Here is a 26,573-nt window from a genome sequence, read left to right as displayed (position 1 = left end):
CTTACCCCTATACATATCTAACCCTACCACTCCAGTATCCCTGTCACCTTACCCCTATACATATCTACCTCCATCACTCCAGTATCCCTGTCACCTTACCCCTATACATATCTAACCCTACCACTCCAGTATCCCTGTCACCTTACCCCTATACATATCTAACCCTACCACTCCAGTATCCCTGTCACCTTACCCCTATACATATCTACCTCCATCACTCCACTATACCTGTCACCTTACCCCTATACATATCTACCTCCACCACTCCAGTATCCCTGTCACCTTACCCCTATACATATCTACCTCCATCACTCCAGTATCCCTGTCACCTTACCCCTATACATATCTAACCCTACCACTCCAGTATCCCTGTCACCTTACCCCTATACATATCTAACCCTACCACTCCAGTATCCCTGTCACCTTACCCCTATACATATCTAACCCTACCACTCCAGTATCCCTGTCACCTTACCCCTATACATATCTAACCCTACCACTCCAGTATCCCTGTCACCTTACCCCTATACATATCTAACCCTACCACTCCAGTATCACTGTCACCTTACCCCTATACATATCTAACCCTACCACTCCAGTATCCCTGTCACCTTACCCCTATACATATCTAACCCTACCACTCCAGTATCCGTCACCTTACCCCTATACATATCTACCTCCATCCCTCCAGTATCCCTGTCACCTTACCCCTATACATATCTACCTCCATCACTCCAGTATCCCTGTCACCTTACCCCTATACATATCTACCTCCATCACTCCAGTATCCCTGTCACCTTACCCCTATACATATCTACCTCCATCACTCCAGTATCCCTGTCACCTTACCCCTCTATACATACAGTTGAAGTCGGAAGTTTACATACACTTAGGTTGGAGTCATTAAAACTCGTTTTTCAACCACTCCACAAATTTCTTGTTAACAAAGTATCGTTTTGGCAAGTCCGTTAGGACATCTACTTTGTGCATGACCCAAGTAATTTTTCAAACAATTGTTTACAGACAGATTATTTCAATCTATCACAATTCCAGTGGGTCAGAAGTTTACGTACACTAAGTTGACTGTGCCTTTATACAGTTGTGGCCAAAAGTTTTGAGAATGACAAATATTAATTGCCACAAAGTTTGCTGCTTCATTGTCTTTAGATATTTTTGTCAGATGTTACTATGGAATACTGAAGTATAATTACAAGCATTTCATAAGTGTCAAAGGCTTTTATTGACAATTACATGAAGTTGATGCAAAAGAGTCAATATTTGCAGTGTTAACCCTTCTTTTTCAAGACCTCTGCAATCAGCCTTGGCATGCTGTCAATTAACTTCTGGGCCACATCCTGACTGATGGCAGCCAATTGTTGCATATTCAATGCTTGGAGTTTGTCAGAATTCGTGGGTTTTTGTTTGTCCACCCGCCTCTTGAGGATTGACCACAAGTTCTCAATGGGATTAAGGTCTGTGGAGATTCCTGGTCATGGACCCAAAATATCGATGTTTTGTTCCCCGAGCCACTTAGTTATCACTTTTGCCTTATGGTAAGGTGCTCCATCATGCTGGAAAATACATTGTTCATCACCAAACTGTTCCTGGATGTTTGGGAGAAGTTGCTCTCGGAGGATGTGTTGGTACCATTCTTTATTCATGGCTGTGTTCTTAGGCAAAATTGTGAGTGAGCCCACTCCCTTGGCTGAGAAGCAACCCCACACATGAATGGTCTCAGGATGCTTTACTGTTGACATGACACAGGACTGATGGTAGCGCTCACCTTGTCTTCTCCGGACAAGCTTTTTTCCGGATGCCCCAAACAATCGGAAAGGGGATTCATCAGAGAAAATTACTTTACCCCAGTCCTCAGCAGTCCAATCCCTGTACCTTTTGCAGATTATCAGTCTGTCCCTGATGTTTTTCCTGGAGAAAAGTGGCTTCTTTGCTGCCCTTCTTGACACCAGGCCATCCTCCAAAAGTTTTCGCCTCACTGTGCGTGCAGATGCACTCACACCTGCCTGCTGCCATTCCTGAGCAAGCTACATCATTTTCTGGAATTTTCCAAGCTGTACAGTCGTGGCCAAAAGTTTTGAGAATGACACAAATATTATCACTCCAGTATCCCTGTCACCTTACCCCTATACATATCTACCTCATATATGATAAACAGAGTAAAAGCAGCATATATGATGATTGTGTGTGTGTGTGTGTGTGTGTGTGTGTGTGTGTGTGTGAGTGAGTGTAGAATCCTGTGAGTGTGCATAGACAGTGGTGCCCCGATCCCGCAGCTGAATCAACTTTAGGAGATGGTTCTGGCGCTTGCTGGACTTTCTTGGGCGCCCTGAAGCCTTCTTCACAACAACTGAACCGCTCTCCTTGATGATCCGATAAATGGTTGATTTAGGTGCAATCTTACTGGCAGCAATATCCTTGCCTGTGAAGCCCTTTTTGTGCAAAGCAATGATGACGGCACGTGTTTCCTTGCAGGTAAACATGATCGACAGAGGAAGAACAATGATTCCAAGCACCACCCTCCTTTTGAAGCTTCAGGTCTGTTATTCGAACTCAATCAGCATGACAGAGTGATCTCCAGCCTTGTCCTCATCAACACTCACACCTGTGTTAACGAGAGTATCACTGACATGTCAGCTGGTCCTTTTGTTGCAGGGCTGAAATGCAGTGGAAATGTTTTTTGCGGGATTCAGTTCATTTGCATGGCAAAGAGGGACTTTGCAATTAATTGCAATTCATCTGATCACTCTTCATAACATTCTGGAGTATATGCAAATTGCCATCATACAAACTGAGGCAGCAGACTGAAAATGAATATTTGTGTCATTCTCAAAACTTTTGGCCATGACTGTACAGCTTGGAAAATTCCAGAAAATTATGTAATGGCTTTAAAAGCTTCTGATAGTCTAATTGACATCATTTGAGTCAATTGGAGGTGTACCTGTGGATGCATTTCAAGACCTACCTTCAAACTCAGTGCCTCTTTGCTTGACATCTGGGGAAAATCAAAAGAAATCAGCCAACACCTCAGAAAAAAAATGGTAGACCTCCACAAGTCTGGTTCATCCTTGGGAGCAATTTCCAAACGCCTGAAGGTACTACGCAAGTATAAACACCATGGGACCAAGCAGCCGTCATACTGCTCAGGAAGGAGACGCGTTCTGTCTCCTAGAGATGAACGTACTTTGTGCGAAAAGTGCAAATCAATCCCAGAACAACAACAAAGGACCTTGTGAAGATGCTGGAGGAAACAGGTACAAAAGTATCTATATCCACAGTAAAACGAGCCCTATATCAACATAACCCGAAAGGACACACAGCAAGGAAGAAGCCACTGCTCCAAAACCGCCATAAAAAAGCCAGACTACGGTTTGCAACTGCACATGGGGACAAAGGTCATACTTCTTGGAGAAATGTCCTCTGATCTGATGAAACAAAAATAGAACTGTTTGGCCATCATGACCATTGTTATGTTTGGAGGAAAAGGGGGAGGCTTGCAAGCCGAAGAACACCATCCCAACCGTGAGGCACGGGGGTGGCAGCATCATGTTGTGGGGGTGCTTTACTGCAGGAGGGACTGCTGCACTTTACAAAATAGATGGTATCATGAGGAAGAAAAATTATGTGGATATATTGAAGCGACATCAGTCAGGTAGTTAAAGCTTGGTCGCAAATGGGTCTTCCAAATGGACATGGACCCCAAGCATACTTCCAAAGTTGTGTTAAAAAGGCTTAAGGACAACAAAGTCAAGATATTGAGTGGCCATCACAAAGCCCTGCCCTCAATCCTATAGAAAATATGTGGGCAGAACTGAAAAAGCGTGTGCGAGCAAGGAGGCCTACAAACCTGACTCGGTTTCACCAGCTCAGGAGGAATGGGCCAAAATTCACCCAACTTATTGTGGGAAGCTTGTGAAAGGCTACCTGAAACATTTGACCCAAGTTAAACAATTTAAAAGGCAATGCTACCAAATACTAATTGAGTGTATGTAAACTTCTGACCCACTGGGAATGTGATAAGAAATAAAAGCTGAAATAAATCACTCTCTCTACTATTATTCTGACATTTCACATTCTTAAAATAAAGTGGTGATCTAACTGACCTAAAACAGGGAATTTTTACTAGGATTAAATGTCTAAGGTGTATGTAAACGTCCGACTTCTACCGTATCTACCTCCATCACTCCAGTATCCCTGCACATTGTAAATATAGTGTTGGATACTGACCCTGTATATAGCTGCTTACTTTCTCCTGTTTTTCTAATTTTATTTCTCGTATGTTTTTGTTCTACCTTCTGTTATTTTTAGTACTACATTGATATTTATTACAGTATTGTTGGGTTTAGAGGTAACAAGAAAGGCATTTCACTGCACTTGTGCTCGTGACATTAAAACTTGAAACTAGTCGGACACAGACTTCCAGAGAAAGGAGTTAGCTGAACTACGTTCGATGGGGAGGGGAGGAGGAGGGAGGGATAGCATGAGTGTCTCCAGTGCTCCACAATGGAATGTGAGTGTTTGGTCAGAGGAAAGGGGTGTGCGGCTGTATTTGTGTGTGTGTGGGGGGATTCCTGTCGCCGGGGGAAGCAGGTGGCAGATCGTGCCCTCGCATGTCCCCTCTGTGCCAGGACTACAGGAGGTGACACACCCGGAATAGACACACACACACACACACACACACACACACACAGAAACACACAAACAATATTTATACAAAGACGATACACAAACACACAAGTGCTCATTGACTGACAGCATGTGTGTGTTTTGCATGTCAATTCAATTTCATATGACTCTATTAATCCCAGAGGAGCAATTAGTGCCTGCTTTAAGTCCCGTGTGTGTGTGTGTGTGTGTGTGTGTGTGTGTGTGTGTGTGTGTGTCCAGGCTCACCCAGTATCTTGCTGATGGAGGAGTTGTGCATGTCAGGGAAGGCCTGTAGAATACGTCGCCTCTCGTCTTTGGCCCAGACCATGAACGCGTTCATGGGCCTCTTGATGTGGACGGAGGAGGGGGGGCTGCGAACCTCTGTAAACAACCCCACACCAGGAGCAGACAGGGGGCCTGCAGGAGGGGACAGGGTGGGTGGGGGGGGGGGGGGGGGGACAGTCAGTGGCCAACAACAAATCTACTTTCCTTCAAGTTCACTGGTAAAAGAACAGGAAAGATGAAAACAAATACTAGACAAGAAATCCTCCATGTTGCTTTCCCCTGCTCTGTGTGTTGTGTGTTCAGATCAGTGTAGATAAAGGAAAGGAGAACATTTAAGCTCTAGACTAACTACAATGCTTGCCCTCTACCATCTAAACCACATGTTATTTTTGATCAGGCCGTTTTGGAGGGCCTACCCTCAGAGTCACTGCTGTGGTGGTCCTCGTTGGTTTGGCGGGTTTGTCTGTTCTCTCCCCGGTCTTGGTGTGGCAGCCTGTCGCTGCGACCAGACTCCTTATGCTCCTACACAGAGACAGATTTACACACACCTGACATACACAGGCCTACACCTTAACCCACATGGGTACACAAATGTGAATGTTGCGGCAGTAAAAACAGGTCTGAAGAGAGCATTTATCATTATCTCTCTATGTGTGTGTGTGTGTGTGTGTGTGTGTGTGTGTGTGTGTGTGTGTGTAACAGCACTATTTCTGGCTGAGCAGGGAGAAGTTTCTCATGTCAGCCGGTGTTTCAAAGCAGGGCTGGAAACGCAAAAGCCGGAAATAGAGGGATGATGAGGAGAGAATTGTGTTTATAGACCTGAGGGAAGGAAGGAGAGGATGGCGGAGGGGTGAAAGACATAACGACTCTCCTCTATGATGGCACCAAATGCTCTACAACAATGACATTGTCACTGCTGAAGAAAGGACTCGTCTTGGAGATTTTGGTGCCATTGTGGAGTCCATGAAAAGTCTACATTTCAAACACACTTGGCCGAACACTATCTATGGCTCTGGAGAGAAAAGGAGGAGAGAGAGAAGGCAGAGAGGAGGGGGAGAGCGGTTTGTTACAGTGGACAAAGGAGAAAGGTGAGTCATCACCAGTGTTTATAAGAACACTGTTGTGAGTTTACAGCAGCTGTTGTTCCTGCTTGAGGACATGGTGGAGACTTTCTCAGTGTGTGTAGCTGAGACATTCTCCTGTCTATAACAGCCACTGTGAGACCACGGATCCCTGTAACCCTAAACCTGGCCCTGAACCCACCCACAACCCTAAGCCCTGTGTGTGTGACAGGAGAGAGTGACTTTAGACAATGGCTTACCATCCTGGCAGTGCTGTCTCTCTCTCGCTCCCTCTCTCCTCCGCCCGGCCCATGACTCCACAGCAGCTGCTGGGCATCGTGGATGGCCTGGGTCACCACATCCCCCTCTCCCAGGAAACCTGTGTGTATGTATGAGAACGACAGCGCGAAAGAACGAGAGAGAGAGAGAAAGAAAGAGACAAAAACAGGGAAGAATTGTCATTAGAAGCTCAAATGGGCAAGGCACCAACAAAGGGTTGCTAACGTCAATATAAAAGTGAGTCAAAGTATCATAGTACAACCTATTGCATCTGAGAGGAAACGGGGATGGTAGCGCACAAGCCCTGAAGTCAAAGGAGGAACAGGTTCTCTCACCACACACACAGTCAGGGTGTTGACATGTCTGAAGCTGAGGAATGGCATGAGCGGAGGTAGGCGTGTGTGTGCGTATACATACTGGCAGTTAATTAGGTACACCCATCTAGTACCGGGTCGTAACCCCTCTTTGCCTCCAGAACAACCTGAATTATTCAGGGAATGGATTCTACAAGGTGTGACTTTCAAACATCGCTCAATTGGTTTCAAAAGACCTAAAGGGTGCCAGAAAAACATTCCCCACACCAATACACCACCAGCCTGTACCGTTGACACCAGGCAGGATGGGTCCATGGACTGCTTACTGGACTGCTTACACCAAATCCAGACTGCCATCAGCATGATGCAACAGGAACCAGGATTCGTCAGACCAGGCAATGTTTTTCCACTCCTCTGTTGTCCAGTGTAGGTGATCGCGTGCCCACTGGAGCTGCTTCTTCTTGTTTTTAGCTGATAGGAGTGGAACCTGGTGTGGTCGTCTGCTGCAATACCCATCCGTGACAAGGACCGACAAGTTGTGCGTTCCGAGATGCCGTTCTGCACACTACTGTGGCATCCGGCATCCCGGAGTCGCCTCTTCACTGTTGACGTTGAGACTGGTGTTTTGCAGGTACTATTTAATGAAGTTGCCAGTTGAGGACTTGTGAGGCGTCTCTCAAACCCACTCCTCTTTCTATTCTGGTTAGAGCCCGTTTGCGCTGTTCTGTGAAGGGAGTAGTACACAGCGTTGTACGAGATCTTCAGTTTCTTGGCAATTTCTCACATGGAATAGCCTTCATTTCTCAGAACAAGAATAGACTGACGAGTTTCAGAAGAAAGGTCCTGGTTTCTGGCCATTTGGAGCCTGTAATCGAACCCACAAATGCTGATGCTCCAGATATTCAACTAGTCTAAAGAAGGCCAGTTGTATTGCTTCTTTAAATCAGCACAACAGTTTTCAGCTGTGCTAACATAATTGCAAAAGGGTTTTCTAATGATCAATTGGCCTTTTAAAATTATAAACTTGGATTAGCTAACACAACGTGCCATTGGAACACAGGAGTGATGGCTGCTGATAACAGGACTCCATACGCCTATGTAGATATTCCTTTTTTTTTTTCTTAATACGCCGTTTCCAGCTACAATAGTCATTTACAACATTAACAATGTCTACACTGTATTTCTGATCAATTTGATGTTATTTTAAATGGACAAAAAATGTGCTTCTTTCAAAAACAAGGACATTTCTAAGTGACCACAAACTTTTGAATGTAGTGTATGTGTGTGTATACTGACCCAGGTTAAGTGCAGGTCGTGAAGGGCTGTCTCTATGGTTGTCCCTGGGTCTGTACCCACCCTGCAGAGTCAGCGAGCCTAGCTCAAAGGTCTGCGGGCTGGGGCTCTTCCCCATGTCCATCCCCTTGGGCTTGGAGGTCAGGTTCAGAGGCTGGCTGGCTTCCTAAGGGGATGAAAGGCAAGAAAGTAGACAATTAGCGGTGTGTCAGCCCAACACAAAAGAAACACATTCAGAATACACTGCTTACTTCAGTCAATATAAAACACACACACACACACACACACACAAACGTCCAATTCTCATCAAAGTCAATATAACAAACACACCCATGTATGGGGTGGGTGTGTATGTTAGGGTTATGAATGACAGCTTTCCTTTCACACCACTGTAGTGTTTCTTTAGCCTTTCTTTTGTCTCCGTCCTGTCTTCCTTTTGTTTAGTGATTTACGTGATGCCCTTTTCCACTTGTGCAACAGTGCAGACAGAGCATGACTGCATTGTGCACGCAAAGGCACACACACACACACACAAAACACTGAACAGGGTGTGGTGTGTTTGTTCAGTTGTTCACTGTCCCAGATACCAGAAACATGCATTGTTAATTTGGAGTACATTGTTTTGACAGCATTTTCAAAGATCTCCCAGCCTGTATCTGTAGTATTAAGAGAGATGGCTTCCTAGGTACATACAGTACATACCTCAGGCCTATACCAAAAACATGACATGCTTATCAAAATACAAATATCCATGTACTATAGGCTTGTAACCTATTAGGCTTGTAACCTGTGCAACATTTGCAGCTGTTATTTTCAGAGAGGTACAGTGCATTCGGAAGGAATTCAGACCCCTTCACTTTTTTCAAATGTTGTTACGTTACAGCCTTGTTCTAAAATTGAGGGGGGGGGGAAAAAATCTAAGAATCTACAGACAATACCCCATAATGACAAACAGAAAACAGGTTTTTAGAAATTTTTGCAAATGTGTTAAAAATAAAAACAAATACCTTATTTACATAAGTATTCAAACCCTTTTCTATGAGACTCGAAATTGAGTTCAGATTTCCATTGATCATCCTTGAAATGTTTCTACAACGTGATTGGAGTCCACCTGTGGTAAATTTAATTGACTGGACATGATTTGGCACACACACCTGTCTATATAAAATGTACCACAGTTGACAGTGCATGTCAGAGAAAAATCCAAGCTACGAGGTCGAAGGAATTGTCTGTAGAGCTCCGAGACAAGATTGTGTCGAGGCAAAGATCTGGCGAAGGGTGCCAAAAAACATGTCTGCAGCATTGAAGATCCCCAAGAACATAGGTGCCTCCAACATTCTTCAAAATGAAAGAAGTTTGGAACCACCAAGACTCCTCCTAGAGCTGGCCGCCCGGTCAAACTGAGCAATTCGGGGGAGAATGGCATTGGTCAGGGAGGTGACCAAAAACCTGATGGTCACTCTCACAGAGCTCTAGAGTTCCTCTGTGGAGATGGTTGTCCTTCTCAAAGTTTCTCCCATCTCTGCAGTACTCCACCAATCAGGCCTTTATGGAGAGTGGCCAGACGGAAGCCACTCCTCAATAAAAGGCACATGACAGCCCTCGGAGATTGCCAAAAGGCACCTAAAGACTCCCAGACCATGAGAAAAAAAGAATCTCAGGTCTGATGAAACCAAGATTGAACTCATTTGCCTGAATGCCAAGCGTCACGCCTGAATGAAACCTGTCACCATCCCTACAGTGAACCATGGTGCTGGCAGCATCATGCTGTGGGGATGTTTTTCAGCGGCAGAGACTGGGAGACTAGTCAGGATCAAGGGAAAGATTTACGGAGCAAAGTAAAGAGAGATCATTGACGAAAACCTACTCCAGAGCGCTCAGGACCTCAGACTGGGGCGAAGGTCCACCTTCCAACAGCACAATGACCCTAAGCACACAGCAAAGACAACATCAAAGTGGCTTCAGAACAAGTCTCTGAATGTCCTTGAGTGGCCCAGCCAGATCCTAGACTTGAACCCGATCGAACATCTTTGAAGAGACCTGAAAATAGCTGTGCAGCGACGCTCCCTATCCAACCTGACAGAGCTTGAGAGGATCTGCAGAGAAGAATGGGGGAAACTCCCCAAATACAGGTGTGCCAAGCTTGTAGTGTCATACCCAAGAAGACTCAAGGCTGTAATCACTGCCAAAGGTGCTTCAACAAAGTACTGAGTAAAGGGTCTGAATACTTATGTAAATGTGATATCCGTTTTTAATATTTATTACTTTTGCAAAAATTTCAACAATTTTTTTTTTTGCTTTGTCATTATGGGGTATTGTGTGTAGATTGATGAGGGGGAAAAAACAATTTAATCCATTTTAAAATAAGGCTGTAAAGTAACAAAATGTGGTAAAAGTCAAGGTTCTGAATACTTTCCGAATGCACTGTATAAAGCACAGAAAACATTAACCTGTCTTTATTGACACCATTTGGTTACGTTCCAATTCACCTTATTTTATTCCATCTGGAAAAGGTCTTACTATACAGTATAGTATAGTTTTAGTATTGTAATGGATGAAAGCACTACCTGACGAAAGGTACCACTGGGCCTTTTCACAGGGGTGGAGTGAGAGTTCTGCAGCAGCTGCATGGGATAGTCCACTGCAAAATAAAAAGGGGGAGATGAAAGCTTCACAATCTCTGTCAGAAGGGAACAAAATCAATAACATCCAAACATTTAGACATTATCTGTACCATCATAATTTTGACTGCACCACAGATTGAAGTGTATGAGCAGGGGAAGGGGGTTTGACTGAGAAGGTTACTGACCACAATACAATCAGAAAGGGACTGCTGCTCCTTCTCTAGCAACTTATACAGTGCATTGCAACAAGATAAACAAAACTGAGGCGCTAAATTGACCATTGTTTTGTTGTTTCAGATTGACATTTATGATACATTAAAAGTCTGCAGAGATCACTTGACGTCAGCATGTTACTTATTTGTTTTCATAGTGTATGAGAGGATTGAGTGTTTATAACGAACCACTGAGTAATCTAAACGATGTCATAGCCCACCAATGGGCCCCAATCCACCCTCCTTTTTGGGAAGCACTGCAGTGGGGCCTTGGAATTAATGGAGGGGATGGCTGCCGTTTTACGGGCTCCTAACCAATTGTGTTATTTTGTGTGTTTTCACATCGTTTGACACTTATTTTGTACATAATGTTGCTGCTAATGTCTCTTATAACTGAAATGAGCTTCGAGGATATCAGAACAGTGATTACTCACATCGAACTGGACGAAGATTTTTTCTTTAATGAGTCCGACGCAAAATATTTACTGCCTCTCCGAGACCAGGCCTAAATCGCCGTCATTCAAGTGAAGAAAAAAAGGAAATACAGGGGGCGGAGATCGGGGTCCCTTGTAAGAATTCGTCGGTGAGTGGGTAACCCGCCTCCACCATCCATTCTATTGGCCAACGTGCAATCACTGGAGAATAAACTGGATGATCTCCGTTCGAGACTCTCTTACCAACGAGACATTAAAAACTGTAATATCTTATGCGTCACCGAGTCGTGGCTGAACGACGACACGGATAATATACAGTTGGCTGGGTTTTGTGCATTGGCAGGACAGAACAGCTACGTCCGGTAAGACGAGGGGTGGGGGTCTATTTGTCAATAACAGCTGGTGTGCAATGTCTAATATTAAGGAAGTCTCAAGGTATTGCTCGCCTGAGTACCTCATAATAAGCTGTAGACCACACTATCTACCAAGAGAGTTTATGTATATTTTTCGTAGCCGTCAATTTACCACCACTAACCGACGCTGGCACTAAGACCGCACTCAACGAGCTGTGTAACGCCATAAGCAAACAAGAAAATGCTCATCCAGAAGCAGTGCTCCTAGTGGCCGGGGACTTTAATGCAGGAAAACTTAAATCAGTTTTACCTCATTTCTACCAGCATGTCACATGTGCAACCTGAGAAAAATAAAAAATAAATAATAATAACTCTAGACCACCTTTACAAAGCTCTCCCTCACCCTCCATTTGGCAAATCTGACCATAATTATATCCTCCTGAATCATGCTTACAAGCAAAAACTTAGGCAGGAAGTACCAGTGACTCGCTCAATACGGAAGTGGTCAGATGATGCGGATGCTACGCTACAGGACTGTTTTGCTAGCACAGACTGGAATATGTTCTGGGATTCATCCAAAGGCATTGAGGAGTATACCACCTCAGTCATCGGCTTCGTCAATAAGTGCATCGACGACGTTGTCCCCACATAAACCGTGCATACATATCCCAACCAGAAGCCATGGATTACAGGCAACATCCACACCGAGCAAAAAAGCTAGAGCTGCCACTTTCAAGGAGCGGGACACTAATCCAGACATTAAGAAATCCTGCTATGCCCTCAGACGAACCATAAAAAACAGGCAAAGCGTCAATACAGGACTAAGATTGAATCCTACTAGACTGGCTCTGACACCCGTCGGATGTGGCAGGGCTTGCAAACTATTACGGACTACAAAGGGAAACCCAGCCACGAGCTGCCCAGTGACGCGAGCCTACCAGACAAGCTAAATGCCTTTTGTACTCACTTTGAGGCAAGCAACACTGAAGCATGCATGAGAGCACCAGTTATTCCGGACGACTGTGTGATCATGCTCTCCGTAGCCAATGTGAGCAAGACCTTTAAACAGGTCAACATTCACAAGGTCGCGGGGCCAGACGGATTAACAGGACGTTTACTTGGAGCATGCGTGGACCAACTGGCAAGTGTCTTCACTGCTGTTTTCAACCTCTCCCTGACCGAGTCTGTAATACCTACATGTTTCAAGCAGACCACCATGTGCCCAAGAAAGCGAAGGTAACCTGCCTAAATGACTACCGCCCCATAGCACTCACGTCGGTAGCCATGAAGTGCTTTGAAAGACTGGGCATGGCTCACATCAAAACCCATCATCCCGGAAACTCTAAACCCACTCCAATTCGCATACTGCCCCAACAGATCCACAGATGATGCGATCACTATTGCACTCCACACTGCCCTTTCCCACCTGGACAAAAGGAACACCTATGTGAGAATGCTGTTCATTGACTACAGCTCAGCGTTCAACACCATAGTGCCACAAAGCTCAACACTAAGCTAAGGACCCTGGGACTAAACACGTCCCTCTACAACTGGATCCTGGACTTCCTGACGGGCCGCCCCCAGGTGGCAAGGGTAGGTAACAACACATCTGCCATGCTGATCCTCAACATGGGGGCCCCTCAGGGGTGCGTGCTTAGTCCCCTCCTGTACTCCCTGTTCACCCACGACTGCGTTGCCATGAACGACTCCAACACCATCATTAAGTTTGCTGACGACACAACAGTGGTAGGCTTGATCACCGACAACAATGAAACAGCCTATAGGGAGGAGGTCAGATATCTGGCAGTGTAGTGTCAGGACAATAACCTCTCCATCAACGTGAGCAAGACAAAGGAGCTGATCGTGAACTACAGGAAAAGGAGTGCCGAACACGCCCCCATTCACATGCACGGGGCTGTAGTGAAGCGGGTCGAAAGTTTCAAGTTCCTTGGTGTGCACATCACCAACAAACTATCATGGGTCAAACACACCAAAACATTCGTGAAGAGGGCACAACAACACCTTTCCCCCCTCAGGAGACTGAAAAGATTTGGCATGGGTCCCCAGATGCTCAAAAAGTTCTACAGCTGCACCATCGAGAGCACTACAGAGGGTAGTGCGTATGGCCCAGTGCGCCATCCAGGACCTCTATACCAGGCATTGTCAGAGGAAGGCCAAAACATTGGCACAGACTCTAGTCACCCAAGTCAGACTGTTCTCTCTGCTACCGCACGGTAAGCGGTACCGGAGTGCCAAGTCTAGGTCCAAAAGGCTCCTTAACAGCTTCTAACCCCAAGCCATAAGACTGCTGAACAATTAATCAAATGGACACCTGGACTATTTACATTGTTGTTTATTATCTATGCATAGTCACTTTACCCCTACCTACATGTACAAATTATCTCAACTAACCTGTACCCCTGCACACTGACTCTGTACCAGTACCCCCTGTATATAACCTCCTTACTGTTATTTTAATGTGTTTGTGTTTAGTACTTTAGTTTATTTAGTCAATATTTTAGTAAACTCTATTTCTTGAACTGCATTGTCAGTTAAGGGCTTGTAAGTAAGCATTTCACGGTAAGGTCTACTACACCTTTTGTATTTGGCGCTTGTGACAAATAAAATATTATTTGGCCTGTGGAATTCCAGATAAAAAGACATATCTGCTTCAGTCTGTCCTAGCTTCACACCACCTGACCTCCAAGACAGTGAAAAACACTACCTCACAGATCAATGAGGTTCACAACAACCATCTGCACCCCTCTTCACTGCATCCTCCCGGGCCTATGGAAAGCCAGCAAGAATTCAGGGGCAAATGTGTGTTTCTTACTGTGCATACTGAGAGGCTGCAATGCTCAGAGTTCAAGGAAGTCTTATAGAAGCCTTTCTATGAGTGGAGCAGAGTTCTATATTATTCATCTCTCCATTTCTGCTGCAGTGATCTGTATTTATACCGCACTAGACCTTGAGTTGAAGTATACAGGTCCATTTACAGTATTATAAAGGTATTATTTATATTCTTTTTTATTTATTTAACTAGGCAAGTCAGTTAAGAACAAATTATTAATTAAAATGACGGCCTAGGAACAGTGCCTTGTTCAGGGGCAGAACAACAGATTTTTACTTTGTCAGCTCGGGGACTCGATCTAGCAACCTTTCGGTTACTGGCCCAATGCTCTAACCACTAGGTTACCTGCCGCCCCAAGGAAAGCTACAGAAAGCTTACAGAAAAACACACAGGAGATATTGCTGAAAGCACTGATCTGTCGGCATGGTGACAACATGGTAACTCACCTGGCTTGAAAGGGATTGGCTAAGAGAGGTTGGTGAGCGGGTGTGACTCACCTGGCTTGCAGGGGATTGGCTGCAGAGGCATGGTCATCTGGGTGTCGGCGGTGACAGGAAGTTGCTGGGTGTTGGGGTGGAAGGCTGGGATCATCACGTAGGGCATGTTCACCTGCTGAGACCAGGTCAGACAGAGGGCACAAGGTCAGTCCCACTCAGAGTTACCCCAAAGTTACTTCTAAATTCTGTTATGAAAATAGCATGTCATTTGTAGAGATCTCGTCTCACCTGGATCTGCTGCTGAAGCAGGTTGATTTTGTGCTGCTGCTGGATCAACTGCTGCTGCTGTTTGGCAATCTGGAGTAAACCACATAAAGCTTAGTCCAGGTACACTCAGGTTATGTTCAATGTTATGGTTTGGGGGTCAGAGTGTGTGTGAGTTGTGCTAGGGGTCAGAGGTCAGGGTCACCTGTTCCTGCTGCTGTCTGGCCAGCTCCATCTGCTGCTGTTGTTTCTCCAGCAGCAAGGCGGCCATGTTCCTCTGCTCAGAGTGGGCTCCCAGCAGCTGCTCCCTCAGACCACTCAGCTGGTTGATCATCAACAACAACTGCAGCTCCTTCTCTGCCAGAGACTCTGGACTGCCTGGGAAGGAGGGAGGAGAGACAACAAGAAAGAGAAGTACAAACATGATTATACATAGAGACACAATTAGATATAGGAAGCAGACAGGCAGGCAAGCAGAGACTGACAGACAGGTGGAGAGACAGGTAGGACAAAGCACTGATGGGTGCGACAGGGTCGAGAGGTAAAGGTCAAGGGTTAGGGGTAAAAGGGTGAGAGCTCACCTTTCAGGTGGTTGCCTCCCAGGGGGCTTTTGTCCAGAAATTTCTCCCTCCAGTCCACACTCAGAAGCTTCTCTATGGTGGGCATGACTACCAACAGGAAACAGGACAAAGACGTGTTACTTGTTGTTGTTCAGCCACCATATTGTATGAACAAATGGAATTAGATTGTGTGTGTGTATGAATCAATGCAGTAGTTCAAATTTCAAGGTCTGCTACTTTGTAAGGATTTCAATAGAAAGGTACTTTGTGTAACTTCTCTTAAAAAATAATGCAATTCAATGAAATTCTGTAGCCAATGAACAGGAGCACAAACTTGAGCACACAGAGCTAAGGCAAACTCTTCTGGCCTTCTCAGAGTCTAAATGGGATGCATTGTAAAATAAAATAACTCAACACCTTCACATTCACCTCTATAAATGTACGGGAGAGATCTCTACAGAGCAAAGTGACGATCAGAAACAGATTAGACTGGGGAGCAGAGGAGGTGTAGGTTTACCTTCGCTGACAGTGGGGTGCATGTGTCCCTCTGGTCGGTGGTTGTACCCCCTGCTAACCCCCTTCATCCCAACAGGACTCTGTCTGAGAAGCTGTTCCTTACCAGGAGAGCCCTCCTACCAAGGACAGGGGAAAACATTGTTAGAACACAATCATATAGCTAATGAACTGTAGCTAGCTTGTCTGAGACAAACAGTACAACCAGATCTGTACAAGTGCCTATAGGCAAGGACTAGTGGGACTAGGAAGCAGACCTGGATAAACTTTAAAAAAGATGGAATAAGTTTATTACTGAGGGTGAGCGGGAGAGGGGAGGAGTCAGCTGTCTAGACTCCGGTCGTTCCATTGGCTGATGTCCTGACCAATCACAGGCAGGAGAGGAGAGCTGCTCTGCCCTGGTGTGGGCTCCTCCCCCTTCTCCTCCAGACTCCTCCAACTTCACACTGACGCCCACCATGCTGACATCACCGTTGGCATGGAGATGCAGCGCTGGGGGACTGGGCTCCACCATTCTGGGAGGAAAATGGGGGGGGGGGGAAGAAAAATAGTGGTGTGAGGGGGTGGGGGGCATAAGAACCATACAGGTGAATAAATAGGCTTGTTCACATGGACTATTCCCCCTCAGGAGAGGGGGAATGGGTCCTCAGATCCTCAAAAGGTTCTACAGCTGCACCATCGAGAGCATCCTGACTGGTTGCATCACTGCCTGGTATGGTAACTGCTCGGCCTCCGACCACAAGGCACTACAGAGGGTAGTGCGAACGGCCCAGTACATCACTGGGGCCAAGCTTCCTGCCATCCAGGACCTCTATACCAGGCGGTGTCAGAGGAAGGCCCTAAAAATGGTCAAACACTCCAGCTACCCTAACTCAGACTGTTCTCTCTGCTACCACACCGTAAGCGGTACCGGAGCACCAAGTCTAGGTCCAAAAGGATCTTAACAGCTTCTACCCCCAAGCCATAAGACTCTGTAAATGGCTACACAGACCATTTGCATTGTCGTCGTCCCCCACCCACACACCCCTCCTCTTTTATGCTGCTGCTACTACTCCTCCTCCTCCTCCTCCTCCTCCTCCTCTCTGTTTATTATCTATGCATAGTCACTGAAACTCGACCTACATGTACATATTACCTCAATTACCTCGACTAACCTGTGCCCCCACACATTGACTCTGTACCCCCTGTATATAGCCTCACTACTGTTATTTTAATGCTGCTCTTTAACTATTTGTTATTTTTACTTACAAGTCCTTAACCAACAATGCAGTTGTAAGTAAGCATTTCACTAAGGACTACACCTGTTTTTTTCGGCCCATGTGGCAAATAAAATTTGATTTGACGTAGGGGGAAAGCAACGCAAATGCTGTCCTTCCCTCGTGCCTCTAGCCTTACCAGAGTGACCACACAACAGCACGGTCTTTTGACAGGGGATGCAGGAGAACATTTTTTGGCCTGATATACATATGTTTCAGCTTATAATTTCCGCCATTTTGGTAGGCTGTGTTAATCAACTTATAATTAGATAAACGTAGCTTCTCTTTTGCCATTATGTAGACTAACGTTGTATTAACGCTTGCTCAACAGAATAATGTAATAGATCGATTGAATCCTTCGTTCTACCTAGTTGACATTGGTAAAGTTCTCTCCGTCATCTTTCGCGGAGCAAAGACGTTTAGGGACTTGGGAGAAAATTAAGACTTTACGTGCAAAACGTCCAAATTATATCAATTTGACCGGTTGTGAGGAAAAAGAAAACTGTTTAAATGACCCAACATGTTTCTGATAAGATTTCAGTTCGGATGCATATTTAATGTAGTTGAAATACTAAATCACCTTTTATGACGCATTTATGATTAAGACAGCACCTCTACAGATGCAGAAAGCAATAAATCATATTCTCCACTCCTGTTCCCAAGTCCAAATATTGTCTACATTTGGAGTACCATTTTACTGAAAGAAATGCTTAATTCTGCAGGAGTTATTATTAAGGCTATATTATTACTAGATAACGTTGGTTATGTATTTATTACCGATTCAAACGGGAGCAACACGTCAGATTCAGACAATTCTCTAAAAACACGGACGTCGGGTTCTCACAGGACTAGTATTAAAATCAGAGGACTTTGGAGTTTCCTAAAAAGCAGTAGGTTATCATGGTTAGTCAATCTCCAGATTTCCGTTTCCATTGAACCATCTAAACAGTAGGCTACAATTCCCTTGACATACCATGAGGCCTCACAATCATTACACATAACAAAGCAGGCACTGCTATCATCCTCTTTCACCAAATATTTCCCAAACATTACTTTTCTGGTCATCCATTCTCTCTAGCAGCTTTTTTCCCCCCACAATATTTATTGACCCTAAACCCGTCTGCCCCGCGGATATAACCACAGGGTGGACGGGTTATGAGTCAACCCGCGCATCACACACACACACACACACACACACACACACACACACACACACACACACACACACACACACACACGACCACCTTTCTCTGTAATGTGACCATAAGCTTTCCAGGTGTGACTATCTCTGGGTCTCTGAGCTTTGGGTGTGTGTGCGTGTATAGAAACCCCTGCTTTGCGTAGGGAACAAAGGACATACTGTGAATATCTCACACACACATCAACTGTACCTTGAAAACCTAACTTCTAGTCTGGGAGACATTGTAGGTCTCAGGAAATGTTATCATCATGACAAGGCGAAAACTCTGCACATCAAACACACACGAACAGAAAGAGACCGAGAGATGGAGAGAGAAAGACAGAAAGAGAGATGGAGAGAGAAAGAGAGATGGAGAGATGGAGAGAGAAAGAGAGATGGAGAGAGAAAGAGAGATGGAGAGAGAAAGAGAGATGGAGAGAGAAAGAGAGATGGAGAGATGGAGAGAGAAAGAGAGATGGAGAGAGAAAGAGAGATGGAGAGAGAAAGAGAGATGGAGAGAGAAAGAGAGATGGAGAGAGAGAGATGGAGAGAGATGGAGAGATGGAGAGATGGAGAGAGAAAGAGAGATGGAGAGATGGAGAGACCGAGAGATGGAGAGAGATGGAGAGAGAAAGAGAGATGGAGAGATGGAGAGATGGAGAGAGATGGAGAGAGAAAGAGAGATGGAGAGAGAAAGAGAGAAAGAGAGATGGAGAGAGAAAGAGAGAAAGAGAGATGGAGAGATGGAGAGAGAAAGAGAGATGGAGAGATGGAGAGATGGAGAGATGGAGAGATGGAGAGGAAGACAGGTTATTAAGAGAGCGGAGAGAGAGAGAGGCTGAACCTTAATGAACTCAGACTTTAGCTGTGTTTTTTCCCACCTCCGCTGCAGGAGGAAAGAAAAACAAGCCAGACAGGAGAACAAAACAAACAGAACACACAGGGCAAAAAGTGCACATATATATAAATAAAGGGAGAGAAAAAAGCCATTGTTAGACGGAGGGAACAAAGGAAGCCGGGACAATGGGCAAAAGACGGACAAAAGCCGCGGGCCGCAGGAAACAGTGCAGATAACAATGCCAGCGGAATGTGCCGACTGACTCGGGGAACCGGGGGAAAATGCGGAGCGCCACCATTCTGCCGAGCGCATAGTGATTAGAGTTCCTCCCCCGTTCCCCCTTTCATATTCTGTCTCTAACAAAGCCACCTGCCTTCCAGAGGCCAAGGCTCTAAACCTGTGTGTGAGTGCTATAGTGAGTGAGTGAGATATGAACCAATCCATTCACCAGAACCTTTAAAATAATATGGGGGGGGGGGTTCTCAAGATTACCAGTCCCAGGGTGTGTATATGAGGGGGTGGAGATGAGCTGTGTCTTCCGTATTTAACCCAAACCCTCTGAATCAGGGAAGTGCCTTAAATCGACATCATGGGAGCAGTTGCTGTTGGGGGTTACTGGGCAGAATGACAGATTTCTCCACCTTGCTGACTCTGATATTCGAACCAGCGACCTTTCGGTTACTGGCCAAAACACTCGTAACCGCTACGCTATAGAGGATGGGCAAACATGCAACACTCGTAACCGCTACGCTATAGAGGATGGGCAAACATGCAACACTCGTAACCGCTACGCTATAGAGGATGGGCAAACATGCAACACTCGTAACCGCTACGCTATAGAGGATGGGCAAACATGCAACACTCGTAACCGCTACGCTATAGAGGATGGGCAAACATGCAACACTCGTAACCGCTACGCTATAGAGGATGGGCAAACATGCAACACTCGTAACCGCTACGCTATAGAGGATGGGCAAACATGCAACACTCGTAACCGCTACGCTATAGAGGATGGGCAAACATGCAACACTCGTAACCGCTACGCTATAGAGGATGGGCAAACATGCAACACTCGTAACCGCTACGCTATAGAGGATGGGCAAACATGCAACAACCTTCAGAATCCACTCAAATCCCTTCCTCTTCACCTCAAACACTGTTCATTTTACTGTTCCTGTTTAAGGAGTGATGAGGTTTCCCTGTGGGGGTGTTGGTGGTATTCAGCATCCTGCTGTGGAGCACAGGAAGTTATTCCTGGTCTTCTTAACAGCATTCCCATGGGCGTTCCAAAGTGGTTGGCTTTTAGAGCTGACACGTTTGGCTTTAGACTGCCACCAGTGTGTGTGTGTGTGTGTGTGTGTGTGTGTGTGTGTGTGTGTGCGTGCGCGAGACAGAGTCTCACCGCTCTGCCTGTGTGTCCAACACAAAGGCATGCCCAGAATCTGAGTCACAGACCTGCTGACAGCCAGGTATGCATTAAGGTGTGTGTGTTTTCTGAGGTTGGGGTCCGACACATCTAATCTTAGAGTTAAACAATGCCGTAGCGTCACAGCTCAGACAATGCTTGGGCTCGCCTCACCTCAGCCCTCCACAGCTTATCAGTGCTCTCCACACAAATCTAGTTAAATGTACACCTTCCATGTTTTAACAAACTGCATCCATGCGGAACTTGTGGATTTGTGAATTGTAAAGTGTGATTTGAATAAGTTGAATATCAACACTTACACAGTTTAGCAGATGTTATAGCGGGTGCAGCAAAATGCGTATGTTACTAGCTCTTAACAATGAAGTAAACATGTCAAAACAAGTACACAAATAATAATCCAATATAAAAAAAAGAATGTTAGGAAGAATAGTTAACCACCCAAATGACACTATCAGTTATCCAAATGCAATCTATGCGTATATACACCAAAAAATATATACTAAGAATGATATGTACAGCAGTAGATACTCTCACTTAGAGATGGCTGTTCAACAGCCTCGAGATTAAAGCTGTTTTTCCAGTCTTTTGGTCCCAGCTTTAACGCGCCTGTACTGTATCTTTCTGCTAGATCGTCACAGAGTGAACAGACCGTGACTCAGATGGCAGAGGTCCTTGATGATCCGTTGATCTTCCTTTGACACCGAGTGCTGGAAGTGTCCTGGAGGGAAAGCAGCATGCTCCCGGTGACCGCACCACCCACTGGAGAGCCATTCAGTTTAGGGTGGTGCAGTTGCCGTACCAGGCGGTGATGCAGCCAGACAGAATGCTCTCAATGGTGCATCTATAGAAGTTTGTCAGGGTCTTAGTGGCCAAGCAGAATTTCTTCAGCTGCCTGAGGTTGTAGAGGCGCTGTTGCGCCGCCTTGCCCACGGTGTCAGTGTGGTGGAACCATTTCAGGTCCTCCCTCCTCGGTCTCCGGTTGTCCACAATCGGTTCCTTCCTTGTTGTTTTTTTACGTTAAGGGAGAGGTTATTTTCCTGGCACCACTCCTCCAGTGCTCTAACCTCCTCCCTGTAAGCGGTCGTCAGCAAACTTGATGATTGAGTTGGAGTTGTGCGTAGCCATGCAGTCATGGGAGTACAGGAAATGCAAACAGAGAGTACTGGAGGGAGCTGAGCACACATCCCTGGGGGGCCTCACATGTTGAGGATCAGCGTGGCAGAGGTGTGGTTTCCTACCCATACACCCACATGGGGTCGGCCCGTGAGGAAGCCAAAGACCCAGTTGAACAGGGTGCGGTTCAGACCCAGGGCCCTGAGCTTAGTGACAAGCTTGCTGGGCACTATGGTGCTGAAAGCAGAGCTGTAGTCGACGAACAGCATTCTCACATAGGTATTCCTGTTGTCCTGGTGGGATAGGACGATGTGCAGTGCAACAGCGATTGCAAATTGTAGTTGGCCTAGGGTGTCGGGCAAGGTGGAGGTGATATGGTCCTTGACCAGCCTCTCAAAGCACTTCATGATGACAGAGGTGTGCCACAGGGCAATAGTCATTTAGTTCAGTTACCTTAGCTTGCTTGGACATCTTGAAGCTAGTAAATATGCAATAGGCTGAGTATGCAATAGGATTACAGAGTAGTGTCTGATTGTGGCCTAATAGACTACCTAGGGCTCTGGGCTGGTTTAACATGCTTCTCTTTATGAGACCATGCAGATCAAAACTGTAACACACATTCAAATGATTATTATAGGACACAGCAGTTGAGCTGACCACAGCCCGTCATAAACACAGCATACCTTTAGGAGTGCCTGCCGTACCATAGACCTGACCAGAGATACACTGTATATACAAAAGTATGTGGACACCACTTCAAATTAGTGGATTCGGCTATTTCAGCCACACCCATTGCTGACAGGTGTATAAAAATCGAGCACACAGTCAAATCTCCATAGACAAACATAGGCCATTCTATTGCCATACCGAAGAGCTCAGTGACTTTCAACGTGGTACCGTAAGTACCTTACCAACAATTCAGTTCGTCACATTTCTGCCCTGGTAGAGCTGCCCCGGTCAACTGTACGTGCTGTTATTGTAAAGTGGAAACGTCTAGGAGCAACAACGGCTCAGCTGCGAAGTGGTAGGCCACACAAGCTCACAGAACGGGACCACTGAGTGCTGAAGTGCGTCTTTCTTCAGTTGCAACACTCACTACCGAGTTCCAAACTGCCTCTGGAAGCAATGTCAGCACAAAAACTGTTTGTCGGGAGCTTCATGAAATGGCTTCCCATGGCCGAGCAGCCAGTGTCGGCTGGAGTGGTGTAAAGCTCGTTACCATTGGACTCTGAAGAAGTGGAAAAGCGTTCTCTGGCTTGATGAATCAGGCTTCACCATCTGGCAGTCCGACGGACGAATATGGGTTTGGCGGATGCCAGGAAAAGGCTACCTGTCCAAATGCATAGTGCCAACTGTAAAGTTTGGTGGAGGAGGAATAATTGTCTGGGGCTGTTTTTCATGGTTAGTTCCAGTGAAGGGAAATCTTAATGCTGCAGCATACAATGACATTCTAGACGAGTCTGTGCTTCCAACATTGTGGCAACAGTTTGGGGAAGGCCCTTTCCTGTTGCAGCATGATATTGCCCCCATGCACAAAGCGAGGTCCATAAAGAAATGGTTTGTTGAGATCGGTGTGGAAGAACTTGACTGGCCTGCTCAGAGCCCTGACCTCAACCCCATTGAACACCTTTGGGATGAATTGGAACGCCGACTGCGAGCCAGGTCTAATCACCCAACATCAGTGTCCGACCTCACTAATGCTCGTGGCTAAATGGAAGCAAGTCCCTGCAGCAATGTTCCAACATCTAGTGGAAAGCCTTCCCAGAAGAGTGGAGGCTATTATATCAGCAAAGGGGGGACCAACTCCATATTAATGCCCATGATTTTGGAATGAGATGTCTAACGAGCAGGTGTCCATATACTTTTGGTCATGTAATGTAGATGTAAACTGAGCAGAAAAAGAAAACGTTCCCTCACTGTCAACTGTATTTATTTTCAGCAAACTTAACATGTGTAAATATTTGTATGAACATAACAAGATTCAACAACTGAGACAAACTGAACAAGTTCCACAGACATGTGACTAACAGAAATGGAATAATGTGTCCCTGAACAAAGAGGGGTTCAAAATCAAAAGTCAGTCAGTATCTGGTGTGGCCACCAGCTGCATTAAGTCCTGCAGTGCATCTCCTTCTCATGGACTGCACCAGATTTGCCAGTTCTTGCTGTGAGATGTTACCCCACTCTTCCACCAAGGCACCTGCAAGTTCCCAGACAATTCTGGGAGGAATGGCCCTAGCCCTCACCCTCCGATCCAACAGGTCCCAGACGTGCTCAATGGGATTGAGATCCGGGCTCGTCGCTGGCCACGGCAGAACACTGACATTCCTGTGTTGCAGGAAATCCCGCACAGAACGAGCAGGATGGCTGGTGGCATTGTCATGCAAGGATGAGCCTGCAGGAAGGGTACCACATGAGGGAGGAGGATGTCTTCCCTGTAACGCACAGCGTTGAGATTGCCTGCAATGACAACAAGCTCAGTCCGATGATACTGTGACACACTGCCCCAGACCATGACGGACCCTCCACCTCCAAATCGATCCCTCTCCAGAGTACAGGCCTCGGTGTAACGCTCATTCCTTCGACAATAAACGCGAATCCGACCATCACCCCTGGAGAGACAAAACCACGACTCGTCAGAGCACTTTTTACCAGTCCTGTCTGGTCCAGCGACGGTGGGTTTGTGCCCATAGGCGACGTTGTTGCCGGTGATGTCAGGTGAGGACCTACCTTACAACAGGCCTACAAGCCCTCAGTCCAGCCTCTCTCAGCCTATTGCTCACAGTCTGAGCACTGATGGAGGGATTGCACGTTCCTGGTGTAACTCGGGCAGTTGTTGCCATCCTGTACCTGTCCCGCAGATGTGATGTTCGGATGTACCGATCCTGTGCAGGTGTTGTTACACGTGGTCTGCCACTGCGAGGATGGTCAGCTGTCCAGCCTGTCTTCCTGTAGTGCTGTCTTAGGCATCTCACAGTACGGACATTGCAATTTATTGCCCTGGCCACATCTGCAGTCCTCATGCCTCCTTGCAGCACGCCTATGGCACGTTCACGCAGATGAGCAGGGACCCTGGGCATCTTTCTTTTGATGTTTTTCAAAGTCAGTAGAAAGGCCTCTTTAGTGTCCTAAGTTTTAATAACTGTGACCTTAATTGCCTACCGTCTGTAAGCTGTTAGTGTCTTAACAACCGTTCCACAGGTGATGTTCATTAATTGTTTATGGTTCATGGAGCAAGCATGGGAAACAATGTTTAAACCCTTTACAATGAAGATCTGTGAAGTTATTTGGATTTGACAAATTATCTTTGAAAGACAGGGTCCTGAAAAGTGACATTTCTTTTTTTGCTGAGATTATAAGCCTCACCACAGTCCTGTATGTAAGACTCCTGGTGAATATAGCTGCTTGGGACTGTCATGACACCATGCATTTAAAAACTATTTCACTGAAGTGGGACTGGAAAACTGTATTGCAGTGCATCAGCAAAATACATTTCTAAGACTGTTACAGTCTAGTTCAAATGGAATGGAAACTCGGTGACAGGTGAAAGCAAGTTCCAATACATTGCCTTCACCAATCCAGTCAATCAGTGATTACATCTAAGAAAGGAGGAAGGCAGGATAACACCGAGATAAGATTAGCACTGAGTCTTTAAGCTCCGACACCTCTGAAATCATACACTTCCCACGACACACTAAACAGCAGACAAAAGCTTCAGTTACCCAACATGTTGAAACATGCAAACCCAACATCTTACCCCGGGGCGTCTGCAATGCCAATGTCATCTGTTGTTCTCTCTCTTTCTCTCAATTCAATTCAAGGGCTTTATTGGCATGGGAAACATATGTTAACATTGCCAAAGCAAGTGAAGTAGATAATAAACAAAAGTGAACAAAAATTAACATTACACTCACAGAAGTTCCAAAAGAATAGACATTTGAAATGTCATATTATGCATATATTCAGTGTTGTAATGATGCACATAGTGAAAGTACAAAAGGGAAAATAAATGCACATCCCTCCCTCCCTGATAGGAGCAGTTTACCCAGCAGTCTTTGTTGTTTTTCAAACCTGGCCTGAAGGGGACTAGCAGAGGTAGAGAGACGGAGAGACGGAGTTGAGCCAGAAGTCCGTTCCATTCCAGCACACGGCGGCTGATCAAGTGGCTGAATTATTTTATTAAACAAATAAAAGCTCTGCCATCGTGAACTCAGACTGACAAATGAAAGACAAGGAGTCCATGCAGAGCTTCTGAGGCAGAGAGAGAGAAACACAGACAGAACTGACAAGTTTTTCAAAACGTTTGTTTAATGTTGTGTTACGGTTCCACGAGCCATTATAAACCTATGGCTCGATTCAATCAATCCTGCTTTAGGAATGTTTAAATACTCTGGCAAAGTTAGCATGTTGACATGCAGTTGTTCGCCAGCTGAGAGTGGTTGATTCCCTGAAACCCTGAGGGCTGGTATAGTAGCAGGTGAGGCTGGCGATGGCAACATTAAAGCCTGATCAAGGGTTCTGTCCCAGCCACTGTAAAGTAACAGGTGCACTATAGTACAGGTTCAGGCGCTTAGTGGGACTCTAGTACCATGGTCCTCCCTGGGCCCTCCCTAGTACC

At 45.8% G+C, this 26,573-nt stretch overlaps 1 protein-coding gene across 4 annotated transcripts in view; it reads right to left on the bottom strand.

Annotated features, from left to right (window-relative positions):
* The window catches only part of LOC115207749 (transcription factor SOX-13), a 50,087-nt gene that overhangs the window by 3,991 nt on the left and 19,523 nt on the right, over positions 1–26,573 (bottom strand). For 2 of the 4 annotated variants that reach the window (XM_029775205.1, XM_029775204.1), the window contains exons 2-12: positions 16,438–16,657; positions 16,147–16,261; positions 15,651–15,737; positions 15,275–15,447; positions 15,094–15,162; positions 14,866–14,980; positions 10,462–10,535; positions 7,898–8,060; positions 6,269–6,387; positions 5,364–5,469; positions 4,909–5,079 (exon numbers count right to left, since the gene is read on the bottom strand). In XM_029775205.1, the coding sequence (XP_029631065.1) occupies positions 4,909–5,079; positions 5,364–5,469; positions 6,269–6,387; positions 7,898–8,060; positions 10,462–10,535; positions 14,866–14,980; positions 15,094–15,162; positions 15,275–15,447; positions 15,651–15,737; positions 16,147–16,261; positions 16,438–16,656 (1,411 nt within the window). In that variant the 5' untranslated portion in view covers position 16,657. Of the gene's footprint in view, positions 1–4,908; positions 5,080–5,363; positions 5,470–6,268; positions 6,388–7,897; positions 8,061–10,461; positions 10,536–14,865; positions 14,981–15,093; positions 15,163–15,274; positions 15,448–15,650; positions 15,738–16,146; positions 16,262–16,437; positions 16,658–21,491; positions 21,832–26,573 lie in introns of those variants that run through there. The other 2 variants (XM_029775202.1, XM_029775203.1) reach the window with 2 other exon arrangements.

This window comes from Salmo trutta, chromosome 14 (assembly GCF_901001165.1).
Source record: "Salmo trutta chromosome 14, fSalTru1.1, whole genome shotgun sequence".
In the NCBI taxonomy this organism is placed as follows: Eukaryota; Metazoa; Chordata; class Actinopteri; order Salmoniformes; family Salmonidae; genus Salmo; species Salmo trutta.
Note: the sequence above shows the minus strand (reverse complement) of the source record. Positions and strands in the feature narration are given on the sequence as shown.